General features: G+C 41.4%; 1 protein-coding gene across 2 annotated transcripts; it reads left to right on the top strand.

Annotated features, from left to right (window-relative positions):
• Window positions 1-160: 160 nt before the first annotated feature.
• Window positions 161-25,678, top strand: abca1a (ATP-binding cassette, sub-family A (ABC1), member 1A). Of its 2 annotated transcripts, none has more exons than XM_072462480.1 (47): window positions 161-264; window positions 1,254-1,347; window positions 1,942-2,083; window positions 2,300-2,418; window positions 5,574-5,695; window positions 6,596-6,787; window positions 8,078-8,167; window positions 11,722-11,965; window positions 12,203-12,342; window positions 12,418-12,534; window positions 13,141-13,335; window positions 14,464-14,675; window positions 14,755-14,931; window positions 15,022-15,244; window positions 15,427-15,648; window positions 16,201-16,519; window positions 16,596-16,770; window positions 16,852-16,983; window positions 17,070-17,209; window positions 17,304-17,441; window positions 17,521-17,750; window positions 17,837-17,909; window positions 18,031-18,233; window positions 18,344-18,395; window positions 18,508-18,612; window positions 18,723-18,871; window positions 18,980-19,104; window positions 19,190-19,288; window positions 19,366-19,555; window positions 19,628-19,722; window positions 19,809-19,841; window positions 19,931-20,036; window positions 20,209-20,283; window positions 20,415-20,584; window positions 20,672-20,849; window positions 20,992-21,107; window positions 21,182-21,326; window positions 21,404-21,527; window positions 21,606-21,735; window positions 21,887-22,070; window positions 22,148-22,254; window positions 22,336-22,477; window positions 22,566-22,700; window positions 22,784-22,887; window positions 22,968-23,060; window positions 23,142-23,385; window positions 23,469-25,678. In XM_072462480.1, exons 1-47 carry the CDS (start codon window positions 199-201, stop codon window positions 23,601-23,603), a joined length of 6,801 nt encoding a protein of 2,266 aa, XP_072318581.1. In that variant the 5' UTR covers window positions 161-198; the 3' UTR covers window positions 23,604-25,678. The 2 variants fall into 2 exon arrangements, with proteins under 2 accessions (XP_072318581.1, XP_072318580.1); XM_072462479.1 differs by having other exon boundaries at window positions 18,508-18,621.
• Window positions 25,679-27,489: the final 1,811 nt, after the last annotated feature.

The following is a 27,489-nucleotide window of genomic DNA, read 5'->3' as shown; positions in this document are numbered from 1 at the left end:
CCACACATGTTTTGTTGCTCTTAGTCTAAAGTAATGATGTGGAATCAGCTGTTTGAGACTTTTTCCTGTCAGTTTTTGGTCTTGGCTTTTGACTTTCCCAGAGGTGTTACTCTTGTTGTTTACTTTGCATAACCTTTACTCTGTCTTGTGTGTTTCCTAGTGAGGAGCTGGAGTGGGCTCAGTGAGGAAGACAGCGCTATGGCAGTCTCCACGCAGCTGGGCTTACTGCTGTGGAAAAACTTCACTTATCGACGGAGACAAACTGTAAGTACTCAGAAAAAACACCCACAGGTCACTTAAAGCATTTGTGACTAAGCAACTTTGACCAAAATGAACATCTCAATTGTTTTTCACTATCCCAATAAGAAAGATTGTAAATTTAACCACAAAATTGAAGAAATGTCCCTTTACAGCGTTATTTGAAAGAATACACAGCTCATTTGTTTTATTTATTTATTGCCCTTTTCTAAAATAGTTTTTCTTATTGACAATATACTAGCTTTTCTAACTTGGCATATCTAAAAAGCACACACATTTCCCATCTTGAGTCACTGCATCTGATCATTACACCATGCATCCACAAAAAAGTTCCTGTTCTTTAGATGATATTGTTGTGGTTTTATTGTTATGCATGTATTCACTGTGTGGGAGGCCCATGTCTTTGGGAATATGGCACTTGCCTTTGAGCTAAACACTGAACCGAGTGTAGTTTGAGTCAAAGATTTACTGGTGACACACTTCTTCATGAGCTTCTCGTGTCCATTTTGTTCTGGTCTATGCCCACAAAGTCACACATATGTAAATCAAATCCACTTCTGGTTTGGATACAGTACTCTTTTATGCTGGAGAGGCCTTTCTTGTCGGCGTACATTTAGGCAAATTTTGTCCATCAGAAGAAGACTGCAGCAATGACAGCGGGATTTCCAGGCCACTTGTTCCCAACAAAGAGAAGCAGGACATTATTAAGACTCTGTCTAGTAACTAGTTAAGTCTGTGACCAGGCAGCTGAGGCGCAGTGTCCATATGGAGCAGATGGGCCGCCCCAGAGTCCTGTAAAGCCTGGACTCTTCTCTGTGTTTCCCCTTATTAACCCATATAGTACTCTCCCAGACTGCACTGGGATTACGTGTACAGACCTCCACACAAAGATAAAGTTACACTGACCTCGTTTGATCCAAATTAATGCAATGTCATCACTGTGTGTTGATTAACCCAAGGTCTTTAGTCAAACATTTTGTGGGTTTTTCCTACAGCTCCAGCTTTTGATTGAGATCATCTGGCCACTGTTTATCTTCTTCATCTTGATTTCAGTCAGAGTACATTATCCCCCCTACGAGCAGCATGAATGTAAGTAACGACATGTTTTCAGCCGCTCACGACACATGACACATGGCAGATGACATATGACACATGACAGATGACATGGCCCAAATTCCCTTCACATTCTTTATTATATTTACCTTTTATCTCCTTGGAACCTCCAACGTGTTATAGATTTTCCTGTTGTGTCCAAAAAAAGACTGGATGATTTGTGCCAGTATTTTGTCTTACTGCGAGCGTGTGACTGTTGACTCTACAAAGACATCTGCACACTTATAATCTCCAGTTATTAGCTGTACATAGATTTTAAAGTGAAAATCTAAAGGTTAAAACTAAATTATGCATTTTAATAAAACAGCAAATCAATAGCTCCTCATTCATCAAACAAGTAGGTCAAATTCTGTTTGTCTTATCTTATGACAAAGGTTATTGCAGTCTTGTTAACCTCTTTTAAAACAGTAGCTGAAATGTCAGCTGTTAAAAGTCCATAAAGATAAGACCTAAATATCAAAGAGACCGGGCTCTAAACAGCTTATGGCCCTGTGTGCTCATAAGAACACTTACAACAACAATAAGATCATTGTTAAAGTCATTTCCTCTAATATAAACTTTTGTCTTCAGGTCATTTTCCCAACAAGGCCATGCCCTCGGCTGGTACGCTGCCCTGGGTACAAGGCATCATCTGCAACGCCAACAACCCCTGCTTCCGCTCCTCCACACCTGGAGAGAGTCCAGGGATTGTGGGAAACTTCAACGACTCTATGTAAATACTGATTGTTCTATTACAAATGTTCTGCTTATCAAAATCCATGATCAATTGAAAGCATTTTGATTATGCAGCACTGTCACGCTATTAAATCTTGTGTAATGATTAATATTTTTTGCTGAATTTAGGCTTAATAGAGATTATTGTATGCTTTGATATTTACCGTCTGACATATCTGGAGTATATCTCATGATTATCTTTGAACTTCTCCAGAATTTCCCGTCTTATCACTGATGCTAAGAAGATCCTGGTGTACAGCCAGAACAACAAGAGCTATGAGGGCTACAAGGGCCTGGTCAGAGCTCTCAGAAAGCTGCAGAAGAACACAGCCAGTAAGAAAAAAATCTTTATATCATCTTTTATCATCCCTTCTTAGTTTATATGTTTCACCAAATGCCAAGTTAAATCCACAGGCTCACATACGGATATGATCATTTGATCCCTTTTCTCATACATTTTTTATGTTTTTATATTAGTTACTTCAACAATCAGCTGCGCATGCATTCCTTTTTCTAACAGAATCACCTGATGGTGATTTTAAGTTTATCAGAAAAGTGAGAAAAGTACTTGCAGTTCACTCACTGTGACTTATCTCCCACTCAAAGCAGTGACGAGGGGTGTGACCTCTGCTATCGGTGCTGGCCAGACTCATGACCCACCTTCCAAAAGTCAAGTGCTAAAATGGTGTTCACAAACACAATTCTGTTTGAATAAATTAAATAAAAATATAACTATTATTAATACTATAAACACTAAGACAAGTATTCTTGTAAGTAATGAGTCATTTTGACTTTGGTTAAAAAAGCAAAGCTGAAATGTCACCATCTAATAATAGTATTTTGTCACTAGGTCTTTGTCCCTGAGCTGACGAGTTTGACACAAAAACATACTGTGAAGTCTTTTTGCAACATCTTTTCAGTAAAACGTCAGCCTTTGGATGAAAATATTTCAAGAAATTAAAACTAATAGAGCACAGAGAGCTGCCAAACATGTCCTTGTATTGATCATTCACAATAAAAAAGTATTAATTGCACAGCCTTAATTAAAAGAAGCCCAATCTAGCCTTATCAAATCATGATTTGTTCTTGCTTTTATCACCCCAACACAGCTAAACAACCAGTGGTCAGAAAATAAAATCAATATTTGGGATGCACATGCACCCACGCAGTGCTCCTTATCTTTTTTTATTTCCAAAGGTCTTGGTGTTGTTTTGGTTACCTTTTGCTTTGTTAGCCCAGAAGTAGGCGAGATGCTTTACACAGCCATTAGCAAAATGAACAATATTGACATTTTATCATGAATCCCAAAAGCCTGCGCACGAGGAGGCGGAGGCAAAGTTATTCATCACGGTGATGGAGGGTGTAGAAGAGAGTGCGGTGCTGGGGGGATCAAAGAGCCGAGCGCAGAGGGGGCTCACGTGCAGCTTAATAATGCAGCCGGCGACGGGGCTCAGGAGAGAGATTTATACAGACAAAGTGTAAAGGGTCAATCAGAGCGCTTTTTGTCTTTTTACTGAATAGAGTGTGGCAGCTGATTCAAGGAAATGCTGTTTGGAGTTGCATTTCCTTCTCGCTTTTGCTAGTAGATTGTAGAAATATCAAAGTAGAGGTATTTTTTGCGTGTACCGTTGGTCAAGGCCCATCTGGCAGTGGCGTTCTGGTGTAAATGTTTCTTTTTCTGTGACACAATCAAACATATTCTAAAATGGATTTCAGAAACAGAAAAAAAAATCTGCAAATTTGCCATAAATTTGCCAATTATCCAATTATTGCCATTGTCAGCGAATAAAAACAGGATTCACAAACTAAGAACTTTCTTCGGTGAAAAGGTGCAACATGAAACAACAGTATAATAGCAAAATATAAAATAATAATAATAAGAAGAAGGCATGAATATTTTTTTTAACTAAATGAGATAAAAAATGAACTTAAATATAATTTTGACTTAATTTTGACTTAACATATACACACAATTTGCAGTTTAGTCAAATAGAGTGCAAAAACTAGCAGTGCAAAATGGGCTAGTTGTTTATTAAGCGACAAGAGGATTTGATGTGTTTGTGGATGTGTTTTTTGTCGTGTTTTTTTCAAATCCAAATCTTATTAAAAAAACAGCCGCCCTGGATCAACACCAAAATCATTCACTTTTTCTGACATTTCCGGAGGTTTCATAACAGCATTTTTCACACCTCAGACATTTGCGCAGCGGCACCAAAACATGGATAGATTTGTGTATATGTCGCTGGCTAACCGTGTAGTGAACTTATTTGCTAATTGTAAGGCCTTTAAAGACTTGTTTGGCCGCTGACGGAATGAACTAGCTAAGTTTCCTTTGCGTACAATTTCTTTGTTTGATCTAAAACAGGAAATGAAATACGAGGAGCACCTGTATGCGTGGAAAGAGGGATCGCCCTTGTTTGAAATCCGGGATAAATCCAAATCTAAACAATGATAGATAAGAGTTGTTACTTGTTTTGCTTGCACTAAAAAATGTCTTTGTCCTGATGACGTTTAAGGATTTAAGTTGTCCAAACAAACAAACAAAGATTTTCAAATAGCCGACTATTTCAATCAAAGTGAATCAGTCCCCGAGCCAACAGCAGAAAGAGCATCGTTGGAGTTGTCCTGCTGGGACCCTGATTAAACCTTATTAGCAGTTCCCTGTCGTTAGCCCTTGAGCATTAAAGTCTCTAAGGTGTTTATTAATGGAAAAAAAACTGCATGGAGACAACTGCTTTGGATAAACGGACAAAAAAGCAGATTTTCTTATCGACAGTGTGAAATATCGAATTTGTGCTGGCTCGACATATGCAGTTCTGTTTCATTTCCTCTCAAGAGAGCGCAAAGTGCTTCCTCTTTGCCTGTGTCATGCGAAATCTCAAAAGGCTGAAGATAAAGGTTACCGGTTATGAGCGAAACTACAGAGAATTCTGGTTGATTCTGTCATCTGCAGACTGGCCCTGCTCCACTTCATTACGAGGTGATTAGCAGGAGGCAAGAGGCTGTGCTACCATAAAAGCTACACTTGCATAACAGACAGAGACAGCTTTGTTTGTAACCAAAATAACACAGTACAGCAGCCGCCAGTGGGTACATTTCTTGTGTGAGAGATTCCTCTTAACCTACTTTCACTGGGGCTTTTGTTATAATACGTAAATTTGTTCCCGGACAAATTAAAGGCTGGAGTGAACTGGGTGGTATTTAGAGCAAAGTGGAATGACCGGGAGTAACCTCGTCTGCGTGAGAGCCGGAGTCTGCAGTCCGTAAACCGACTCCGGCCAGTTTCATAAACAGTTCGACGTCTTCGGAATGCAGTAACAGAACAAAAAGTCCTCAGAAGGAACGTCCTCCCCCCTGTACCCGTTTATTAAAAGCCCAGCAGATTAAATACAGCACAAAGCCACGCACGCATCAATATTTCATCATCAGTGTTTTATTAATGCAAGAACAATGTACTTTAAATGTATTCTCATCTTGGTGTTCCACAGGGTTTAAATTGAAGGACTTCTTGAGAGACAATGAGACACTTTCCCAGTTCCTTCACCACAACGCCTCTCTCCCCCGACACGACCTCAGGCAGATCGTGGAGGCCGACGTTAATCTGGAAAAGGTGAGGCATTTATACAGTGCGTCTTCACCGTTTGAATAGATGGACGTGTTATTCGCCGCTTTAGCAACAATACGACTAACTGCTCGGTGTCGTACAGCGTTCAGCACTGTAATGACCTTGCCTTGACTGCGCCGGTTGTGGCACAGCTAAGCTCTTAACACCATCTGAAATTCATCCTGGGCAGCGGCTTACGGGCTGAGGGGCATCCCTTGTTTTTTGAACACTGTTTACTTCAAGTCTTATTTTTATTTAATTTTAGCCTGGATCACAGTTATAATATTAACACCCTCACCCAAGGACACGCATCTTTTTAAAGAAATAGCTACAGATAGACGCGTTCTTTTACTTTTAGCCCAATGTGTTTTTTAAAAGGGTCTATCACATTGTTGCAGCAGCTTTACCCTGAATGTATAACATCATCCCCTCTCCCCGGTTGGTGGGTGCGTGTCACATGACTCACACCTCCCCCCCTTGCTCTTCCCAGAGACACGTGCACACGCTCTGTCCAAATGTCTGGCACATTTCATCTGCGCCAAAGACGAACATTAATCACAGAAAGTAACGCAATCTGCTGCGAACACATGTTTTTTTTTTGCTGAAAGTTTGGTTTGATGAGTAAAGAATGAATGATGAAAATGTGTTTTTGATTTTGATATACAAACACCAATACAGTTTCATAAAAATAGCTTAATGAATATGAAATGATATACAGCACATAGTCATGAGCCCCCCATTGTTCTTAAAGGGATTAGAAGTGCAGTGTGCATGTTTGTCATTACACTTTAGCGTCCATCGTTCCAACTCCAACACAAGAAAAGGACATTTTGTTCTCATCATGTCTCAAATTTCTCACTGCCTTTAAGAGAATATTAAGTTATGTTCTCTTTATCTTCCTTTCAGGTGCTCACAAAAGGCTTTGGATTCCATCTCCGAGATCTCTGCAACGCAACGCCTTTAGAAGAATTTGTACACATCGCCGACCGCAACGTTTCCAAAAGGATGCAAGAAATCATCTGCCAGTCGTCCAGCGAATGGTTGAACAAAGCGCAGAGCCACTTCCTCTCGAATCTGGACTTCCTCAAACCCATTCGAGTAAGTTGCATCAAAACTCCAAAGCAGTTTCCATTGTATTTGACACATATAAGCCAGAAAACATCGAGTCATCTGTTCACGAGTTCAATCTATTCCCATGGCCAACCTGTTTTATCTCGTTTGTTTCCTCTGAGTTCAGCGCCGCTACATTCTCGCAACTCACTAACCTTTTCCTTACATTCCTTGCTCCCACCTCCTCTTCCTGGCATTGAGTTAAACCAAAGCCACAGTTTGTACTTTGTTTCTCAACCCCTGTCAGTTGTTTTGCAATCGTAAAAAAAAAAAAAAAACGTTTTCGATCGTTCCTGTTTTTCCCCCCTGTGTTAACTAATGAGGTTAAGATAGACGCGGTTCTGGGTATCATTCGTGGCACCCGTGTTTTATCTGGTGCCACGCGAACCAACAGCTGACATTGCCGTGTAATATGTGAGAGCCTCTGCGCTGCGCTGGCATTGTCCGCTCACGCAGACAGCCGCGGGGCACAAGTGGCCGGGCCGACGGGAACACGAGCGGCCAAAGAACACATGCCGCAGGCCTTTTTGGTTTTTTCGTGGATCTGAACTTTGGCGCGTGACCACTTCTTCTTACTTTGTGTCACGGGTTCAACTTTGGCTACGTGTCCATGGCCAGTAAAAGTCAGATCACTGAGATATTCAGTTAATGAGATCATAATTAGCTCAGTTGGAGGCTTTTTAAAATAACTCTTGTCATTGTTAACATTTTCTCTTTCATTTTTATTTTATTTTTTGCATTTTTTGCATCATTTTTCTTGTCATAATCAGAAAGAAATCAGATTACTCACATTAGATGTAACTGTTTCCGTGACATTTTAAGAATTATCAGATTTTTGGTGTGCATGGAAACATAATCAGTGCTTGTCATCTTATTTTGAATATTCCTGTTGGTCACAAAATAAAACACCTTTTTCCGTAAAACATAACCTCTTAACTTAGTGGTAACCATTCATTTTGAATTAATTATTATTAATTGCGGGTTCTTGTAGCTCCTGTTTTGGCCAAACATGAGTGAATACATCTTTGTTTTGTTGCTGCTAAACACAATAAGACACAATTGATCACTGCAATGCTCTTTATACACAGGACAGAATTATAAACTCTATTGAATGATCGAATAATACCTTCACTTTCTTAGTACTTAGTTACTGACTCATAGCGGAGTGGTTTGTAAACGCGTCACTCTTTTCTACGTGAAGTTATTCGTCAATATTTGCAGGGTCATTATATCCTCTGTCTGGTGATAAACAATCCTCGTGTTGATTCTTCTCAACAGAAAGATGTGAAAACGGATCCCAAAGTGGTGCGGGAAGTCTCGGCTGCGACCGACGGCCTCCTGGAAAGTCTCGGCGCTCTGGCCGTGGAGGTAAATACGACATCCTGCACATGTTACAACACGCATCGGACCACCCGTCTTCAGTGTTTGATTTCAAAGTTCAGATGCTAATTACAATATTTGCCCAGCCGATCGATGGTTTCTAAGAATAAATAAATGACACAGGCTCAAAATATGATACTTTATGACAGCTGTAGGTTACACTTTATAATTTATACACTTTCATTTGCCTCTATATCGCATGAATATAGACTTAATTCATAAAGAACAATGACTATGTACTATAAGAATGATTCAGACAAAGTAAAATTACTATTACTACTAAATAATTACTCTCGTCACCCTCAATTAAGTAATTACTAAGCCTGAATCATTCTTAACAAAGCATGAAGACTTAATTAATAACGAACAAATAAGGTTTAGTTAATTATTAAGTTGCACCCAAAGAAAAAAATAAGAGTAAACACAATTTAAGACATTATTATGCATTAGTCCCTGTTGCATTGTAAGGTTTTAGGCACAATCACGCTCTAAGCACTGATTTTGATTCGGTTTAATCCGCTCACTCCTTGAAATTCCATCTAACTACAGCATGTGTCAAGAGTAGTATCGTCCTTCATACAAAGCTGTAATCTAATGCAAACCGGTGCTCCAGGTCGAATCGCAGGTGAAGTATTATGTCGCTCTCACTCACTGCATAGTCCCCTGTTCGACTCATGTTCTGTCAATCTGCCAAAATGATAGGCTGCAGCAGCATTTCCTGTCTGTGTTGGTGGAAGAACATCTGTAATGTCGTTCTACATTTGTTCACCCCATGTCCTGGTTTTTATCCTTGCCTTGTTCTGGTTAGGGTTTTGAAAAGTATGAAAACTCAGATACTAATTGATACTACACTCAGAATCAGATCTAGTGCTCGTTTGAGAAAGTATCGATACTACAAAGTCGCACGAACAGGACAAAATGTGACCTTTCCGGAACCTTTCCTTTTTCAGAATGATCTTGAGCTTAATCAGATCTAGAGTCAGACCCTATAACTATTATTTTGTATGGAAATTGACTATTGTGTAAAACCTTGACCTAAAAAGATCCTATATAGTATTGAAATTGATATTGAGATCCTAGTATATTCCTTAGTAGTGAAATTGAGTTTGAAATGTTAGAGTGGTGATCAGACTAGTTCAGGTTTAGTCCGCATTTTGTTATGGTGGAAGTGTGACTTAATCAACTACATTCAAAGCCGGTGAAGGCCAAGGGCAGGACTGTGTGAATTATATAGAGCATAATACAAATACTTAATTTCTGTATTTTAAGGTTTACTTCTGTGTTGCTAAGTGCCTGGTACACAGAGTTTGATGTTTCACAATAATGATTACTCAGTGCATTGCTCCCCTTTAATACATTGTGAGTTTTACTTAAAGGAGATTATCACAGTTTACTTACGGTAACTGTCGGATACACAAAGGTCTTAGGCCTGCAGAGTGCAGAAATGGACTGATGTAATCTTTAGGTCATGGATGCTTTTAAAAGAAATATGCAGAATTACTACAGAAAACAGGTTGTTTTTAGAATTGACACACACTTTTAAGATCTATCTGGTAAATTCCACATTGTTTTTTGCTGGAGGTCAGAGCCTCGGTACATTTTAGTTTCTAGAAACGGCCTTTTCTGTCATAAACAAAAACAGTCAATCATTTTAAACAGACTGTTTTTGTTGAATCATACCATGAAATCATATTGTATCAATCGGAAGTAGACTAGAGTTCACAAGATGGATTCATCACAGTTATTTTCCAGTAACACATTTCTTGCATTGGCCTAAATGTGGCACCAAGTCTCTGTGAAAGCTGTTCTGGTCTAAAGGCTGAATGAACTCTAGTAACCTCGCGCAGACTGCTCCTGAGGTAACTCGAGGGCACTCTTAAGCTTCCTGTCACCTATTTACTGGCGTCTCTGAGGATATATTCCTATGTGTGAGTCCCCTGGCCCCTCCCGCTAACACATCCTCCCACACGGCTGCAGGCAGACAAGTATGCACACTTTACACACAGAGCCCATGAAACAGTTAAAGTGTGAGCGGGTCATTGAGTAAATACTAGAGGCGTTTAAGATGACTCACTTTGCTATAGCACATATACTTTATACATTATAGTCTGTATTGACTGACTTTAGTTACTTTGTTAAACTAGAGCATGCAAAGTAAACTGTGCGTTATAAGAGAAGACTGTGACGAGCACTGTGCTGCAGCTGTGAGGTAACCACAGTGTTCTGTGTGGTGATCTGAAAAGTCTCACTTTCACTTTGTCTGAAACCAGAGCAAAGAGTTACATGACAGCTCCAATTGCAAACAAAAAGGGAAGAAAAACAACTTCTTTTAGTTTGAGCAGCCCTTGTTTTGGCTCATGCGAGCGTAAATTTGTTTGGTAGCTACTGTGTACTCTGCTACAGTTTGAATATAATTAGGGCTGTACTTTTGGAAGCTGCCTATTAGGAGAACCATGACCCAAGGTAACTCTTTGTTCTGGAAACGTCTGGTAGCACCTCTCACTCCTGTCTCACAACACAGCTTTCCTTCTTTTTGTATTCATTTCAGGAATAGCTTATATTTTAATAGAATATCATCAGGATTGTGTAATAATTGAACATTGCAAAGAGCCCATTTCTGCCCTTTGTCTGTCCTCCCACTTTCACTCCTTCTCGATCATGAGCTTGTGACACAGGCCATTATTGGGAACTTGTACTGACTTGTTTCTTGACCTGTAATAGCCTGATTCAGTGTGATCTCCCTTTGCTGCAACACAATCTAATCATTGTACAAGACTTTATTACACTCCACAATACTTCTGCTATCGCATAAACTCCCAGAATGTCAGCCTGATGTAATTCGACTATTGATACATTTTACATAAGCATAACAATAACACATTAGCAACACTATGGTATCTAAATTGTGATAAAATTCACAGTTGCATGGTTTCATAGCGTGTTCAGGATTGCAGACTGGTACAAGTTAAATTTATCATGGCGAGGCAGGAGGCTAAGTGCGAACTGTCTCCATCCTGGCGTCGTTTATGTCTAGAACAGCAAAAAGCACACGCAGCTCAAAACCTTTCCCACCAAGCACGACCGCTTCCTCATCGTTTAAATGCCGTGCCTGTGACAAACAAATGCAAGTGTAGCATTTAGTCACTGTAACTTGAGCCTGAATATTACGTTCAAGGCTTTTTTTGACCGAACAGTGACTGGTAAAGTCCTGTACAGTGCAAAAATGTCTTGTTCTGGATATCCTTGTATTGATAATGTTTTTACATTTTCCCTTTTCCTTTGGGTTGTCCGTGGTTGCCAAAACAAAGCCTCAGTCTCCTGGTGTGCAGTGATTTGCATATTTTGATGGAGCCTTTATATCAGATATCCTTCCAAACCCTTTTCACATTAGTACATTTGATTATGACTGTGAGAATGTTGTTCCTTATGCTTTATTTATACTGTTGCACATATTGTTATGTGGTTTCACTCAGTTGAAGACAATGTTTATATCAATATTAGTATTAAAAAAGTCACACTCCTGTTCTCATGTGTCTCTTCAGCTCGACAGTATTGACAGTTGGAAGGACATGCGCAGAGAGATTCTGTATCTCACCGAAAACGCCACAGGCTCTCCAAACCAGATGTACCAGGCCGTGTCACGAATCGTGTGTGGGCACCCAGAGGGCGGCGGCCTCAAGATCAAGTCCCTGAACTGGTACGAAGACAACAACTACAAGGCCCTGTTTGGAAACCATGGCAACGACAGCGACGCTGAACCTGCCTCGGTGTACGACAACTCTTCAAGTGAGTCCATTGTCACTTCACATGTTTGTAATCTTTGCTTTGTCATATTTTCCTCTGTATCTACCTGCGTTGCAACAATGAAATTTCCCCATTTGTGGACAATAAAGGAATATCTTATCTTATCTTATGTTAGTTTCGTTACATGCATTTTACTGCTTTTATTTGGGCTGATCATTGATGCACAAATCTAAACAATCAGTCTAATAGACAATATAAAGGAATATATTGATTTTCCAGCTCCTTATTGCAACAACTTGATGCGGAGCCTTGAGTCCAGCCCTATTTCTCGAATGATCTGGAGGGCCTTGAAGCCTCTGCTGATGGGCAAGATCCTGTACACGCCAGACACTCCAGCGACACAGAGAATAATCCACGAGGTGCAGTTGTAACCTCATACCTTATTAAAAATATGCACTACATTTTACATACTTAACCGTGTGGTAATTTTGCAGGTTAATAAGACCTTCCAGGAGTTCGGTGTCCTGCGGGATCTTGGTGGCATGTGGGAAGAAATGAGACCTAAAATATGGAGCTTCATGGAAAGCAGCGAGGAAATGGACTTAATCAGGGTGGGTCCACTGCACCGACGTCACAGACTTGTCCAAACGATTATCCTGTTTACACTTATCATTGTATCTCAGCGTCTGAACTGTAATGGAGTCTTTACTGTGACGTTCAAAGAAAAGTGCCCGGCCAGTTCACCCCATGGATTTACTCTTGTCTACATTGGCAAAACGCGTGTCCCAAAAGACAACCATGCCTTGAGATGGACTACAATCACAACAGATAGTTCAGGCAGTCATATCAACTTAAGTATTACATTTGTACTCGCTTTAATCAGGGATAGGAATAGAATGTCCTGGTGTGTAACCATAAGAGGCTTTTGATATATGTTTGTATGTTTGTGGTGATTTGACTAGAGCAAAAACACAATCTCAAAAACATTGGCTGCATTGGCAAATAAATAATGCCACCTCCATAATACTGTATCAACTTCCATCTAGTGGCCAAATTCGGTACTGCAATGTGATGTTCATAAACAGGTTGAAACAAGTGCGTGCATAAGACTATAAAATAGATGCCATGCCAAAGCCATAATGCAAATTCAACAGTATTATTTTGTCCATTTCATATCTGAACGTAATTATTTAATTTAACTGTTTCATTGTTTTCAGACGTTGCTGCAGAACAATGCCAGTGCCTCGTTCTTCAACTCTCAGCTGAGTGGCACGGAGTGGAAAGTGTCCGATGTGGCCCGGTTTTTGTCCAAAGTGTCCGAGGGTCCTCAGTCTGCAGGATCAGCTTACACCTGGAGGGAGGTTTTCAACGAGTCCGACCAGGCCATACAGACCATCTCTCGCTTCATGGAGGTTAGTTTGCTCACCCGCTGACACACACGATAGACAAGTGTTTGGAAACCTCTGAGCATTAGAAAATTAGGACATATTACAAGGTTTGATCCAGTGATTTTCTTTATATAACGTTAAGGTCCTTATTTAGAAACCCTGTGGTGGTGACCGAGGTTAAATGGCTCTCCAGGTCAGGACAATATATATAGATGTTTGGTCCACATATTATGTTCACTTAATTTCCTTTGGGTTTCTCGGTCAAATTGAATTATTCCAGCGTTCAGTGTATCGCAGTTCTCTCTGTGGTAGGTCAGTGTACGAGTGCCCAGCTTTAGCCACAAACAGATACCACCATTATGTCGTGCAAGGTGCTAATCAAATATCACGCTCTTTTCAAAGACACTAGTCGAGTCTGGCGCGAAAATATACATAATGATACTTTATTATATGATCTAATTTGTTATAGTCCGTGTCTTTAAAGAAACATTATGAATAAGTAAGATCTCTGAACCATGAATGTGCCGAAGGGCCTCACACCGTGTCAAGGCCTTACAGAGTCACAAAAGTCACGTCCGTCTGGAGTGTTGTGTTAAAGGTGGTATGGACGATTTTTTTCAGCTAATTTTTTATCATATTTCCTTGTGGCGTGGATAAATCATTAGTCCTGCCACGTATCAATCATAAAACGCACCTACCGCTCACTGACCGCGTCAGGCTCGTCCTCACGTTTCCGCGTGCCTAAGCGCATGGATCTATCATAATATAGTTCCCTCAGTGTACGGGGCAAAATGAAGACGGAGAAAGACAGTTCGAGTTGACGCAGAAGTGGACAGAAATCTACGGAAGACGAGCGATGCGATGCGCTCCGTTGCGCTAATAAACAAACGCACGTGTGTGTTGTATCAGTCCGCACGGGGGAGTGCGCATGCGCACTTCCGCCTGCGTTCTCAAATCGCCGAAAAATCGTCCATACCGCCTTTAACATTGGATTCCAGGACAAATAACATTTGAGTGGTTGTAGGGGTCATCTTATGTCAACTGAGATATGCAAGCTAATCTGCCAGGACTGCAAACACAATAACTTGGATCATCTGTCATCTGGCTATTCTGGAAAAAGGGTGTAAAAAAATTTGTTTTTTTATGCAATAGTGTGTGAATCTGGACAAGCTTGAGCCGGTTGCCAACGAGGAGCGCCTGGTAAACAAATCCATGGGTCTTCTCAACAACCAGAAGTTCTGGGCAGGAATCGTGTTCCCGGACATCACTCACGGCAGCAGCAGCTCCGACCTGCCGCCCAACGTCAACTACAAAATCCGCATGGACATCGACAACGTGGAGCGGACAAACAAGATCAAAGACGCGTAAGAAGCCGCTTCGCTGTTTTCTGATGATCCTTTGTCGTTGCTTCATAAGAGACTGACATTTCGGTTTGTTCTGTAGGTATTGGGATCCGGGTCCCAGAGCAGATCCCTTTGAGGATCTGAGGTACGTTTGGGGCGGCTTTTCCTACTTGCAGGACGTCATTGAGCACGGAATAATCCGAGCCATCACCGGAACCAAGGAGAGAACTGGGATCTATATTCAGCAGATGCCCTATCCCTGTTATGTAGATGACATGTAAGCACAAATTCACAGTTGAGATATTGCACAATTATGACAAGCTGTTGTGGAAACGTATTAACATATGTTTGGTTTGCTAATTTTCAGGTTCCTCCGTGTGATGAGCCGCTCTATGCCCCTTTTCATGACCTTGGCGTGGATGTACTCTGTGGCCATCATTATCAAAGGAGTGGTTTATGAGAAAGAGGCACGACTCAAAGAGACAATGCGCATCATGGGACTGAACAATGGCACTTTATGGCTCAGTTGGTTCATCAGCAGCCTAATTCCACTGCTCATCAGCGCTGGTCTGCTGGTGATCCTACTCAAGGTTTGTATTGGAAACAAGCTCAAACTCAAACATTAGATCTGCTCTTAGGAATGCTGAGCGATAACAAAGCGACTATGCTTGTACTCAGCGTGTTGTCAATTCACTGTCTGGCCATTTTATCCACAAACAAAATGATGTCACCAGAAAGCAGTTTAACACCGCTCTCCTTTGTCCTCTTTTAGATGGGAAACCTGCTGCCCTACAGTGACCCAGGGGTGGTATTCCTCTTCTTGGGATCATTTGGAGTGGTTACGATAATGCAGTGTTTCCTGATTAGCACCTTGTTTTCACGCGCCAACCTGGCAGCAGCGTGCGGTGGCATCATCTACTTCACCCTCTACCTCCCCTATGTGCTCTGTGTGGCCTGGCAAGACTACGTGGGATATGGAGCCAAAATTGTAGTGGTATGTCAACTAAATTATTGCAAAGTTATATTAATCATTCCAACTTTGAGTAAAAAGAATGTAGCCTCTTTAGTTTGTGACTAGTTCCCACCAAACTAAAATGTCAAGCTAGATTTTGATGCTTAGGAAAATGTTACCAATTTTAAAACCACTATGATAACTAAAAACATTTGTTTTTTTACACAATATGATTGATTTTTGAACACTATATTAATATTATATCAGTCAAATTGGTCTTTTTTGTAAGAATGCTTTCTGTATTGATACTAATGGTGGGCGATATTGACAAAAATTAATATATGTATATATTTTTTTAGTATACCAACAGAAAGGTTTAAGACAGATGTGAAATGTCTGTAAAATGAATCACAATTGCATATCTTCAAAACCACAGACAGAATATTATTGTAACATTATGTTGCCCACCTCTCATTGATACCTGTTCAAATATCCATTTTGAATCGAATAAAATCGATAAGTATTTGCATGTCAGTTTTTTTGACAACTCTATTTGTGACTCTAAAATAATGTTGTTCCTTAATTTCTTTGCAGAGTCTCTTATCCCCTGTGGCTTTCGGCTTCGGCTGTGAGTACTTTGCCCTGTTTGAAGAGCAAGGCGTGGGGATTCAGTGGTCTAATTTGCTGACCAGTCCCCTGGAGGAGGACAGCTACAACCTGACTACATCCATCTGCCTCATGCTGTTCGATGCTGTTCTGTACGGAATAATGACCTGGTACATCGAGGCTGTGTTCCCTGGACAGTACGGCATTCCCAGACCATGGTACTTTCCTTTCACCCGGACATATTGGTACGGAGAGAAACAAAACAAAGACCTATCAAGCCCTGAGTCGAAGAGAGGCAATCCTGAAGGTACAAACACTAGTCACCAATCTTACAACTAAACGTGAAACATTACATTTTACATTTTCTCATTCTTGATTGACAGATCTGTGCATTGAAGAGGAACCTGGGCACATTGAACCTGGTGTATACATTGAAAATCTGGTGAAAGTGTACAGCCATGGAAACAAACTGGCTGTCGATGGGTTGACTTTGAGATTTTACGAAGGGCAGATCACCTCGTTCCTCGGTCACAATGGAGCCGGCAAGACCACAACCATGTAAGCGTTTTAACACATGAATATACAGCTTGTGCTATTCAAATTATGTGCAGGGAAATAACCTTGTTTCGTTATCAACAGGTCCATTCTGACTGGGTTGTTCCCACCCACCTCTGGCACAGCCTACATCCTTGGAAAAGACATCCGTAAAGAACTAAGCACCATTCGCCAAAATCTAGGAGTGTGCCCGCAACACAATGTGCTTTTTAGCATGTACGTATCTGCATTATTCAGTCTTCCTGACCTTTTGTATCTTTCAAATCAGGCTTTAGAGTTAATGTATGTCTTATGTCACAAAGGCTGACCGTGGAGGAGCACATCTGGTTCTACGCTCGCCTTAAGGGTTTATCTGAGGAGAAGGTGAAGGCCGAAATGGAGCAGATCGTTAATGATGTTGGACTGCCCCACAAACGAACATCCCGAACGAGCACCCTGTCTGGTCAGTTACATAATCCTACTATTGTATCACGTTATAACGACAATTCTGTTTAAAATGTGACTTTGTTGACCGTGTTGTCATGTGCTGTGTAAAGGTGGCATGCAGAGGAAGCTGTCTGTGGCGCTTGCGTTTGTTGGAGGCTCAAAGGTGGTGATCCTGGACGAGCCCACAGCTGGCGTCGACCCGTACGCTCGCAGAGGCATTTGGGACCTTCTGCTTAAATACAGACAAGGTAAAGGTCATTCATACCGGCAATTACAAGTTGTTTGTTTAATTTCTTTGTAACCTGGGCCATATTGTTTGTTTCTTAGGCCGTACAATCCTCTTGTCCACACACCACATGGACGAAGCGGACATCCTGGGCGATCGTATTGCCATTATTTCGCACGGAAAGCTGTGCTGCGTTGGCTCCTCGCTCTTCCTGAAGACTCACCTGGGAACCGGCTACTACTTGACTCTGGTGAAACGAGACTATGACTTAACCCTACACTCTTGCCGGAATTCAGCCAGCACCGTGTCCTACGTCAAAAAAGCAGAAAAGGTACAATATTGATCATTGCTGTGAAGTTATGCCGTGGAATTTAATCTGTTTTGTTGATTAATGATGATGTTTCTCTTTTGCTTCAGGAGGACAATGTATCAGAAAGCAGTTCCGATGCAGGTTTGGGCAGTGAACCAGAGAGTGAAACAACTACTATTGGTGAGAAAAGACATGTTTAGACAGTTGATTTTCATTAGCTCAGTTACACGGGTTACGACACTAGTGTATATCTTTTGCCACTCTTCAATAACTGGATGTATTCTGTCTTTTTCTCCCACAGACGTGTCCCTGATCTCCAATGTGATTTTCAAGCACGTCCCGGATGCTCGGATGGTGGAGGATCTGGGACATGAGTTGACCTACATCCTGCCTTACCAGTCGGCCAAAGATGGAGCGTTCGTGGAGCTTTTCCATGAGCTGGATGACCGTCTGACAGATCTGGGAATCTCGAGCTATGGAATCTCCGACACAACCCTGGAGGAGGTAAAGGCCATGACATCATCATCAGTCATATCCCTTAGTGGTCACGTAGATGTACTTAACACAAGGATAGCCTTAGTCTTCTGTCTTCTAAGGTTTGTTTTCTTCTGCAGATTTTCTTAAAAGTGGCTGAAGATAGTGGTGTGGATGCAGTTGAACTTTCAGGTACATTTGAATATTATTGTAATCAAATTAAACACATTAAACATTTTACTGGTTTACTGGTACAGAGTAATACACTGCACAAAGCTATCTAAGCTAAACAACGTTCTTCTAGACGGTGTTGTGCCGACCAGAACCCGACGTCGCCACGCGTTCGGAGACCACCAGAGCTGCCTGAAGCCCTTCACTGAGGACGACTTTGATTTCAACGACTCAGAAGGTGATCCCGGTAGAACTGCACTACCCGACCTGCAGCTTAATGACAGCTAACTACTTTCTTTGTAATCATTACCGTTTGCTCACATGCCGTATGTCCCGGTGTGATTACAGAATCCCGTGAGACAGACTGGCTCGGTGGAACAGACGGCAAAGGCTCGTACCAGGTCAAAGGCTGGAGCCTGATGAGGCAGCAGTTTGTGGCTTTGTTGTGGAAACGATTTCTCTACGCGCGCCGCTCCAGAAAGGGATTTTTTGCTCAGGTATTTTCAAAGCCCATGTGCATTTTTGCAGCGATAACAGTCGTGTAATAGTTGTTACAGTACAAGCGTCTGTCTTCTATAATAACAATGATGTATTTTGTTTTTCAGATTGTGCTCCCAGCTGTTTTCGTTTGCATCGCACTCGTGTTTAGTCTGATTGTGCCGCCGTTTGGAAAGTACCCCAGCCTTGCGCTGCACCCCAGTATGTACGGAGAACAGTTCACCTTCATCAGGTAAGGCACACACGTCATTTAGTGTTTTTTACCAATCATATGAACGAACCCTACATTAAATATATGTTATGTCCGATCGTTGTAGCAATGACATGCCAGAGGATCCACATATCAACAAGTTACAAAGAGCTTTGACAGAGCAACCAGGCTTTGGGACACACTGTATGGACGGGGAACCTATACCGTAAGTTGTAATACTGTAATACTAAGCACGTGAAGTAAAGACTATATAATAATGCGTGTTCTGTATCTGTTTTTCAGGGACACACCTTGTACGACCGTTGAAGAGGAGTGGTCAGTCCCTCAGGTGCCTTTGAGTGTCACTGAGATGTTTGAGAATGGAAACTGGACCATGGAGAACCCTTCTCCTCTTTGTAGCTGCAGCTGTGGCGGGCGCAAGAAGATGTTACCCGAGTGTCCCGCTGGTGCTGGCGGTTTGCCTCCTCCACAGGTTAGGACTGAACATTTCATTTCATTCCTGTTATTTTGAACGCAATACTTATAATTTATTTCACCTTTTTAGACAAAGATTAGTCAAACAGACATACTTCAGAATTTGACAGGCAGAAATGTCTCGGACTATTTGGTCAAGACCTACGCTCAAATCATTGGAAAGAGGTAAAACTATTTACTGTTCCTTAATGTACATCTGTTGATATTTCAATGAAAATAACAATTTATCCACCATTTATTTTCTCTTGCAGCCTGAAAAACAAGATTTATGTCAATGAGTTCAGGTACTTTACTTCTCCCTTTGAGACCATGGTTGTTTATCAATTTACCAAAGTAGTGAAATATAAGTCTTTCATTGCTATTTTTTACACAGATATGGTGGATTTTCATTGGGTGCCAGGAATTCTCATCTTCTGTCACACAAAGATGAAATCGATGAAGCGATCGCTCAGCTCCGGAGGCGCTTCCGACTGGAGAGGGTAAGAAGAACAAAGATAACACGATTTTCAACACATTTGTCACAGATTCACATTATTTGCTTTCCAGTTCTTTGCTCTGTATTGCTCTAACCTTAGATTACCTCGGCCGGATGACTTTGCACTGGGTTAACTTATCCCTAACTGTCCACGTACTCTTTGCGTCTCTCTCCAGGGAACAGCGGCAGATCGCTTCTTCCACAGCCTCTCCAGTTTTATGGGAGGATTGGACACCAAGAATAACGTTAAGGTTAGCACACATTACCGACAATACTTCACACACAATTCACCATCAGAAAGCAACCAGAATTCTGTATAAAATAGCATTGTTTTTTGTATTTGTGAATTAGCTGTTTACATGTTTTTATTGTCTCTATGTAGATCTGGTTTAACAACAAGGGATGGCACAGCATTGCGTCATTTCTGAATGTGATGAACAATGGCATCCTGAGGGCAAGTCTCCCAGCCGGCAAAGACCCCACCAAGTTTGGCATCACGGCCCACAATCACCCCCTCAACCTCACCAAAGAGCAGCTCTCCCAAGTGGCACTGTGAGTTTACTGACAGAACAATACAAAGAACTATTCTCTATTACATTAAAATGGTAAATGTATTCATATTTTCACCTGTTTTGATAGGATGACGACCTCAGTGGATGTGCTGGTGTCCATTTGCGTCATATTTGCCATGTCCTTCGTCCCGGCCAGTTTTGTGGTCTTCCTCATCCAGGAGAGAGTCAACAAAGCTAAACATCTGCAGTTTATCAGCGGAGTGCAGCCCTTCCTCTACTGGCTGGCCAACTTTGTCTGGGATATGGCAAGTATTTTATCACCGAAAACAAACAACCTACTGTACTAGTTGGTCTCAAAATACGGTCTTACGTCAGTACAATCATGTTCAGAAGATCAAAAAGTGCAAACGCAAATGTTAAAATGTGTTTTGTCTTTTCTTTTTACAGTGTAACTACATTGTTCCGGCCACTTTGGTCATCATCATTTTCGTGTGTTTCCAACAAGACGCTTATGTCTCCTCCACCAATCTCCCTGTGCTTGCTCTGCTGCTCCTTCTCTATGGGTCAGTGTTAAATACATCATTGCTACTACTCGCACATCTATACTGGGACTAACGCAGTATCCGTTTGTACGCAGGTGGTCTATCACACCTCTGATGTACCCGGCCTCGTTCTTATTCAAGATCCCCAGCACGGCCTACGTGGTTCTGACCAGCGTCAACATACTGATAGGAATCAATGGCAGCGTGTCCACTTTCGTCTTGGAGCTGTTTGGAAGCAATGTAAGTATTTGTTGTGTTTTGCTGATCTGCTCAAAGCCGATATTCACATAACGACATATCTGTGTTTTTCTTCAAAGGAAATTGGCGGCATTAATGACATCCTAAAGAACGTCTTCCTGATTTTCCCTCACTTCTGCCTGGGAAGAGGGTTGATTGACATGGTGAAGAATCAGGCAATGGCCGACGCTCTTGAACGTTTTGGTGAGTACAAAGGACCTCCGTTTGGTCGCTGAAGTATTTAGTCGCAGTACTTATATTGCTTCTGTTTTATTTGCACAGGGGAAAACCGTTTCCGCTCCCCCTTGGCCTGGGACATGGTGGGGAAGAACCTGTTTGCGATGGCCATTGAGGGTTTGGTTTTCTTCTTCATTACTGTCCTGATACAGTATCGCTTCTGCATCAAAGCCAGGTACACAACACTGCCATCTAGTGTTTCAAACTGGTTTTGTTTTTTTACCATATTTACCTATATAATCCCACATTTCCATTTTCAAGAAAGTATGCAATAACCCTAGAAACGAACTGAACTAAATGTTTGATTTGATTTCCCCTCATCATAGGTCATCCACTAGTCACTTGAAGCCCATTGGAGAAGAAGATGAGGATGTAGCCAGAGAGCGTCAGAGGATCCTGAGTGGAGGAGGACAGACAGACATCCTCGAGCTCCGGCAGCTCACAAAGATTTACAAGAGAAAACAGAAGCCCGCAGTGGACCGGCTGTGTGTGGGCATTCCCCCTGGAGAGGTAGAGCTTTGTCTATTTGAACAACTTCTGCACAAGAGAGTATTCATATCGCTAACATCTCCTGTCTTTTTTTCCAGTGCTTTGGTTTGCTCGGAGTGAATGGAGCTGGAAAAACAAGTACATTTAAAATGCTTACAGGAGACTCAGAGGTCACCGGTGGAGAGGCTTACCTGGCGGGTAAAAGGTAAGACTGTTTCTGTGTGTTGTATTGTATTATCGCTTTACTGTTCTCCAAAGTAACAAAGTGCCTGTATCTTCATCTCAGTGTAACCACAGAAATTAACGAGGTGCACCAGAACATGGGGTACTGTCCTCAGTTTGATGCCATCAACGACCTTTTGACTGGCAGAGAGCACCTTGAGTTTTATGCCATTCTGAGAGGAGTGCCTGAGAAGGAAGTTTGTGAGGTATTACAACATGGAACATGCTTTTAGGGCAAAATGTCACTCCGGTAATGTTGTTTCTGTAATAAATGTATTTATTTTTCATTTTAAGGTTGCGGATTGGGGTATTCGAAAGCTGGGCTTGGTCAAATATGTGGATAAGTCAGCAGGCAGCTACAGCGGAGGAAATATGAGGAAACTTTCTACTGCCATCGCTCTGATTGGAGGTCCTCCTGTGGTTTTCCTGGTAAATGATGATTATAAGGCAGTGTCTCTGCTTACGCTTACAAATCTTTGTAGCAAGTTACTAGCATGTTTTTTGTTTCCCAGGATGAACCAACAACAGGCATGGACCCCAAAGCACGTCGAGCTCTGTGGAATGCCATTCTTAGTATCATCAAAGAAGGACGATCAGTTGTCCTGACTTCCCATAGGTGAGCTTTTTAAAGTTAGAGTTTGTTCTTGTCCTGAGGTGAATCGTGCCCTAACATACTGTGGTTGATTTGTTTTACAGTATGGAAGAGTGTGAAGCACTTTGCACCAGAATGGCCATCATGGTAAACGGCAGGTTCCGCTGTCTGGGCAGTGTGCAACACCTTAAAAACAGGTCAGCAATTACCAACGCATGCTAATTATGTATGGCCGAGCACGGTATAGAATCAAATATTAATGTGTGTGTATGTTACAGATTTGGTGATGGTTACACCATCATTCTGCGTGTGGCGGGGCCGGACCCTGACCTTAGGCCGGTGATGGAGTTCATTGAGCATGAGCTTCCAGGAAGTACTTTAAAAGAGAAACACCGCAACATGCTGCAGTACCAGCTCCCCACCTCCCTCACCTCGCTCGCCCGTATCTTCTCCTTACTTTCGAAGAACAAGGAGACACTCAGCATAGAGGACTACTCTGTGTCCCAGACAACTTTAGACCAAGTAAGACGTTGCTTCTTGTGACCTTGTAAATGATAAAGTTTGCTGTATGTATCATAATCCTTGTTTGCTTGTCTCGCCTGCAGGTTTTTGTTAATTTTGCCAAGGACCAAAGTGATGAGGACCACATTCTTCTGAATAAGCGAGATGCTGTGGTAGTGGACATTTCACAGCTCAACTCCTTCCTTACGGACAGTAAGACCAAGGAGAGCTGTGTGTGAAGTCTAGACTTCCCCAGCCCCACCACTACAGACGGTTTGGGCCTTGGACTGTAGAGGCCAGCTATGTTCCTTTTATATTAGTCTTTTTTTAATTGTCAACTTCTCTCAGTGGACCTGCACAAAGCCACAGCCTTGTGATCCATGGGAGGCAAAGACTGCAGGTGCTGTGACAGACACTGAAACAATGCAAATCAATGCAAACGTATATTTAAATGCGAATATGTGTGAAGGCTGGAGACTGGTGCTTCTCCTTCACGAGATACGGAAAGAAAGAAGAATGAAACCACTTGATAAACAGCGGACATACGTCCTGCTTTTGCCTGGAAAGATTGGCACGTCCCACTCTGTGGAAAACAAATCTGAAGATTGAGTTGAAGGAAGACTTGGATTTTTTTTAGTAGCTATTTGTATGTCGGACTTTGTTCGTGCTAATTTAGGTTCAGTTGTTTCACTGCCAATTACACATAACAATTCAGGATCAAAATTATCTTTTCTTTGTTACCAAGAAGAATTTTCTTATTTAATATTAAGTATTTACAGATTAATTAACAATCCAACTGATTTCCGTCAGAATTCTCAATTCTCACAATATACTTTTTGTTTTGTTTTTTAGTTTATTTTAGTGTATTCAATTCTTATATACTGTACAGGCTCCTAGGAGCCATTGTTTTCTTTATTATAGGATCTTCAGGTCTTTATTTGTCCTTTCTCCTGCCCATTTTCAGCACAGTGCCTATACTGTCATCGAGAGACATATCCAGCACTCCATTAAACAACAATGTATGTATGCTGCCAAGGAATGTATTTACACCAAACTGTGTCCTACAAAACTGGGCTTTTGGTAAAAGATTTTTACACTTATGTCCTGAGCCGCTATTTCCTTTTGTTGTATAAGAAGAAATGGGGTGTGCCGCACCTTAGGCCACAGCCGCCTGGACAGGAGGAAAGAGTCAAACAAGATTTTGGATGCATCTTGGGAATATATTGCATGCACCCCCAATGGGCCGCACACAGACAGCGAGTACTGTGTGTTTGGAAGATGACAAAGGACAGATTCTGGACTTGTTACCAGCTTGTATCAATATTTGGTCACTCAAACATGTTGTGGAAAGAGCTTTTTTTTTCTCTCTTAAAATGTTGCTGTAGGTAAAGCTTTCTCCCATGAACAGAACATGGGACATTGATGTACAGGTAAATGCTCTGTACAGTTCACCATCATTGCAGGAGCAGACCTGAGCCAGTTCAGATGTTTGGATGTTCTAGTTATTGTAGCAAATTTGTGTTGTCAATTATTTAAAAACAGTGGAGTGAACAAATAGTACCTGTGCCAAATGGAGCTCACTTTGTATCTACCAGCATTTTCATGAGGAGGAGTTTTTGTAACGCTTTTTTATTAGTACTTTACTTTTTTTTAAGCCACATTATTTTAGCCTCCCAATTTCTTTCTTTTTTTTTTTTTTAATAAGCACAACATTGTACATGTGTTTATTTTTCAAAATTGAACCTTTCTTGTTTAGTGAGTTCCCAAATTCAGCTATTTTGCTTCACTGACCACACACAAACATGGGCCAACATTTCCAGGGCAAACCAACTTCCACAGGGACCACAGACTTCGAATAGATTTTAACGCTCTACATTATATTTAAAAATGCTTTCAGGGTGAAATTGAATGGCATATTTCTGTCATTTCAGGTGCTCGTATTTGTAATATCAGCGAGGCATTTCTGTTCTGACTGCTGTTGGGTTTTGATTGCTCAGCTAAGCAACACTTTAGAGACTCACAATCTTCCCTGCTAAAATTGAGCACTTTAAAGGCCTATTCGCCTAATATTTCAACTATGTTATTGTGGATATTTAAGTATAATACTCTGCACTGGAACTCAGATAATCAGATTTGTCGGAAACTTGAATCTGAAATGCATAAACAACAGACAGGCGTGGTTGTTCTTTCTCCTCATGCTATTATTATGTCATTGTTCTTATTTGTTTACATTTATAAGTATTAAACAGCTGTTAAAGTCTGTTACCAATTATGTACAGCTTCTCTTTAATAAAGTTCAAACATTTTGTGACAATGTTCTTGTCTGACTTTTCTTCAGTGCATAGGCTTTTTCTCAACTTTCAAGAACACACACAAATCCTATTAAATTACAAAATAAAACGGCCTAAATTGTTGGATAGTGTGGTGCCTCTCCAGAGGTGGTGTTTCGAAGGTGCGTTGGGTAGACAAAAGACAACGCGCTTGACACTGCTTCGTGATTTAGAAAATGGTTTTAATCATGAATAAGCAGCAGTCAAATACAGATGTCGACAAATCTGGGTCCCCTCTTAGCCGAATTGAGGAAGAACCCTGTTCCTTCGAATACGGGCGCTTTTATACATTTCAAAGACAAAGAAAACTCCCTCCTGATCCTGGGCCCCACCTGGGTCCAGCTGTATGCAATTTTAAGGCTATCGTCTTACACTCAGAAGAGGTCAGAAAATTAACCTACACATTCTTCATCGCCCCGTCACTCAACCAAATTTCCTGTTTTTCGACCAGGAAGCCTCTCCTGTTTATCCTACACATTCCTATGCAGTTTTAAGATACTTCAATAGCAAAGGTTTTTTTTATGAATACACACAAGATGGGTGGTATCGTGACTTTGGGGAACCTGTGTCTCACTACAAATCGGGCTTTTGGTAAAGAAATTAGCTCTGATGTCGTGATCACTCAATGGGAGGTGCTGCACATCTGCTCTCAGCTATCTGGAAACAAGATTTTGAATGCATTTTAGGAATATATTGCATGGACCCCAATGGGCTGCAGAGAGACAGTGAGCACTGAATGAAAGAGGACTTTTGGACTCATTTTGGGCTTGTTACCAGCTTGTATGGACTATAAAATATTTCTCCAATCTTGCAGCACAGTTTTTGGGGTCATTGCAGGAGCCAGTTCAGATGTTTGGAGTATGATGGGTCATTGTGAGCCAAAGATCACCCTCTGGTTGCCAAAGGTTGTACACACACTGTGTGTACAACTCAACTCAAGACGCTCCTCTGTCGCCGAACTCTCGCCCGTTCTGTTACATGTGAAGTGTTCAGATTCAAGACAGATAGAGACTGTGTGTGTCCCTCGTGTCTCTCGTACAACTAATGCCAAAAAGTCACATCTCAGAAAAAATATTTCAGGCGTCAGACCAAATAACTTAAGGAAAATAACAATCACAAATGACACAAATACACAAATGAATAAACACGTAAAATGTGGACTGCTAAACATTAGAGCAATTTCCTCCAAATCGCTCTTAGTTAATGAATTAATTAGTGACTATAACATAGATCTTCTAGCTCTAACTGAAACGTGGCTTCAACAAGACGACTACGTCAGACTAAATGAGTCCACCCCACCCACCCATGTAAACTTTCAGACTGCCAGGAGCACAGGCCGAGGTGGTGGTGTGGCAGTGATCTCACACTCAAGCCTACTCATGAGCCCTAAAACTAACAATGCATTTCACTCATTTGAAAGCCTTATGCTGTCAATCACATGTCCAAATATGAAAAACCAAAAAGGAGTTTTGTTCATAGTTATCTACCGACCTCCTGGTCCCTATTCAGAGTTTTTAACAGAGTTTTCTGACTTTATATCAAACTTAGTGTTAGCCTGGGATAAAATAGTTATAGTTGGAGACTTTAATATCCACGTGAACATGAGTGATGAGGCTCTCAGTAATGCCTTCAGCGCCTTGTTAGACAGCATTGGTTTCACTCAGAATGTAAATAAACCGACTCACACTCACAAGAACACTCTGGATCTTGTCCTAACGTATGGAACAGAGATTAGTGACCTCATTGTCCTCCCTCAAAACCCTATATTGTCAGATCATTTCCTAATTACCTTTCA

The sequence above is a fragment of the Eucyclogobius newberryi genome, unplaced genomic scaffold, assembly GCF_026437365.1.
Source record: "Eucyclogobius newberryi isolate DKJ021-1_F unplaced genomic scaffold, fEucNew1.0.hap1 SCAF_4, whole genome shotgun sequence".
NCBI classification, from domain to species: Eukaryota; Metazoa; Chordata; class Actinopteri; order Gobiiformes; family Gobiidae; genus Eucyclogobius; species Eucyclogobius newberryi.
The sequence above is the reverse complement of the archived record's forward strand: the minus strand, read 5'-3'. Positions and strand labels throughout refer to the sequence as shown.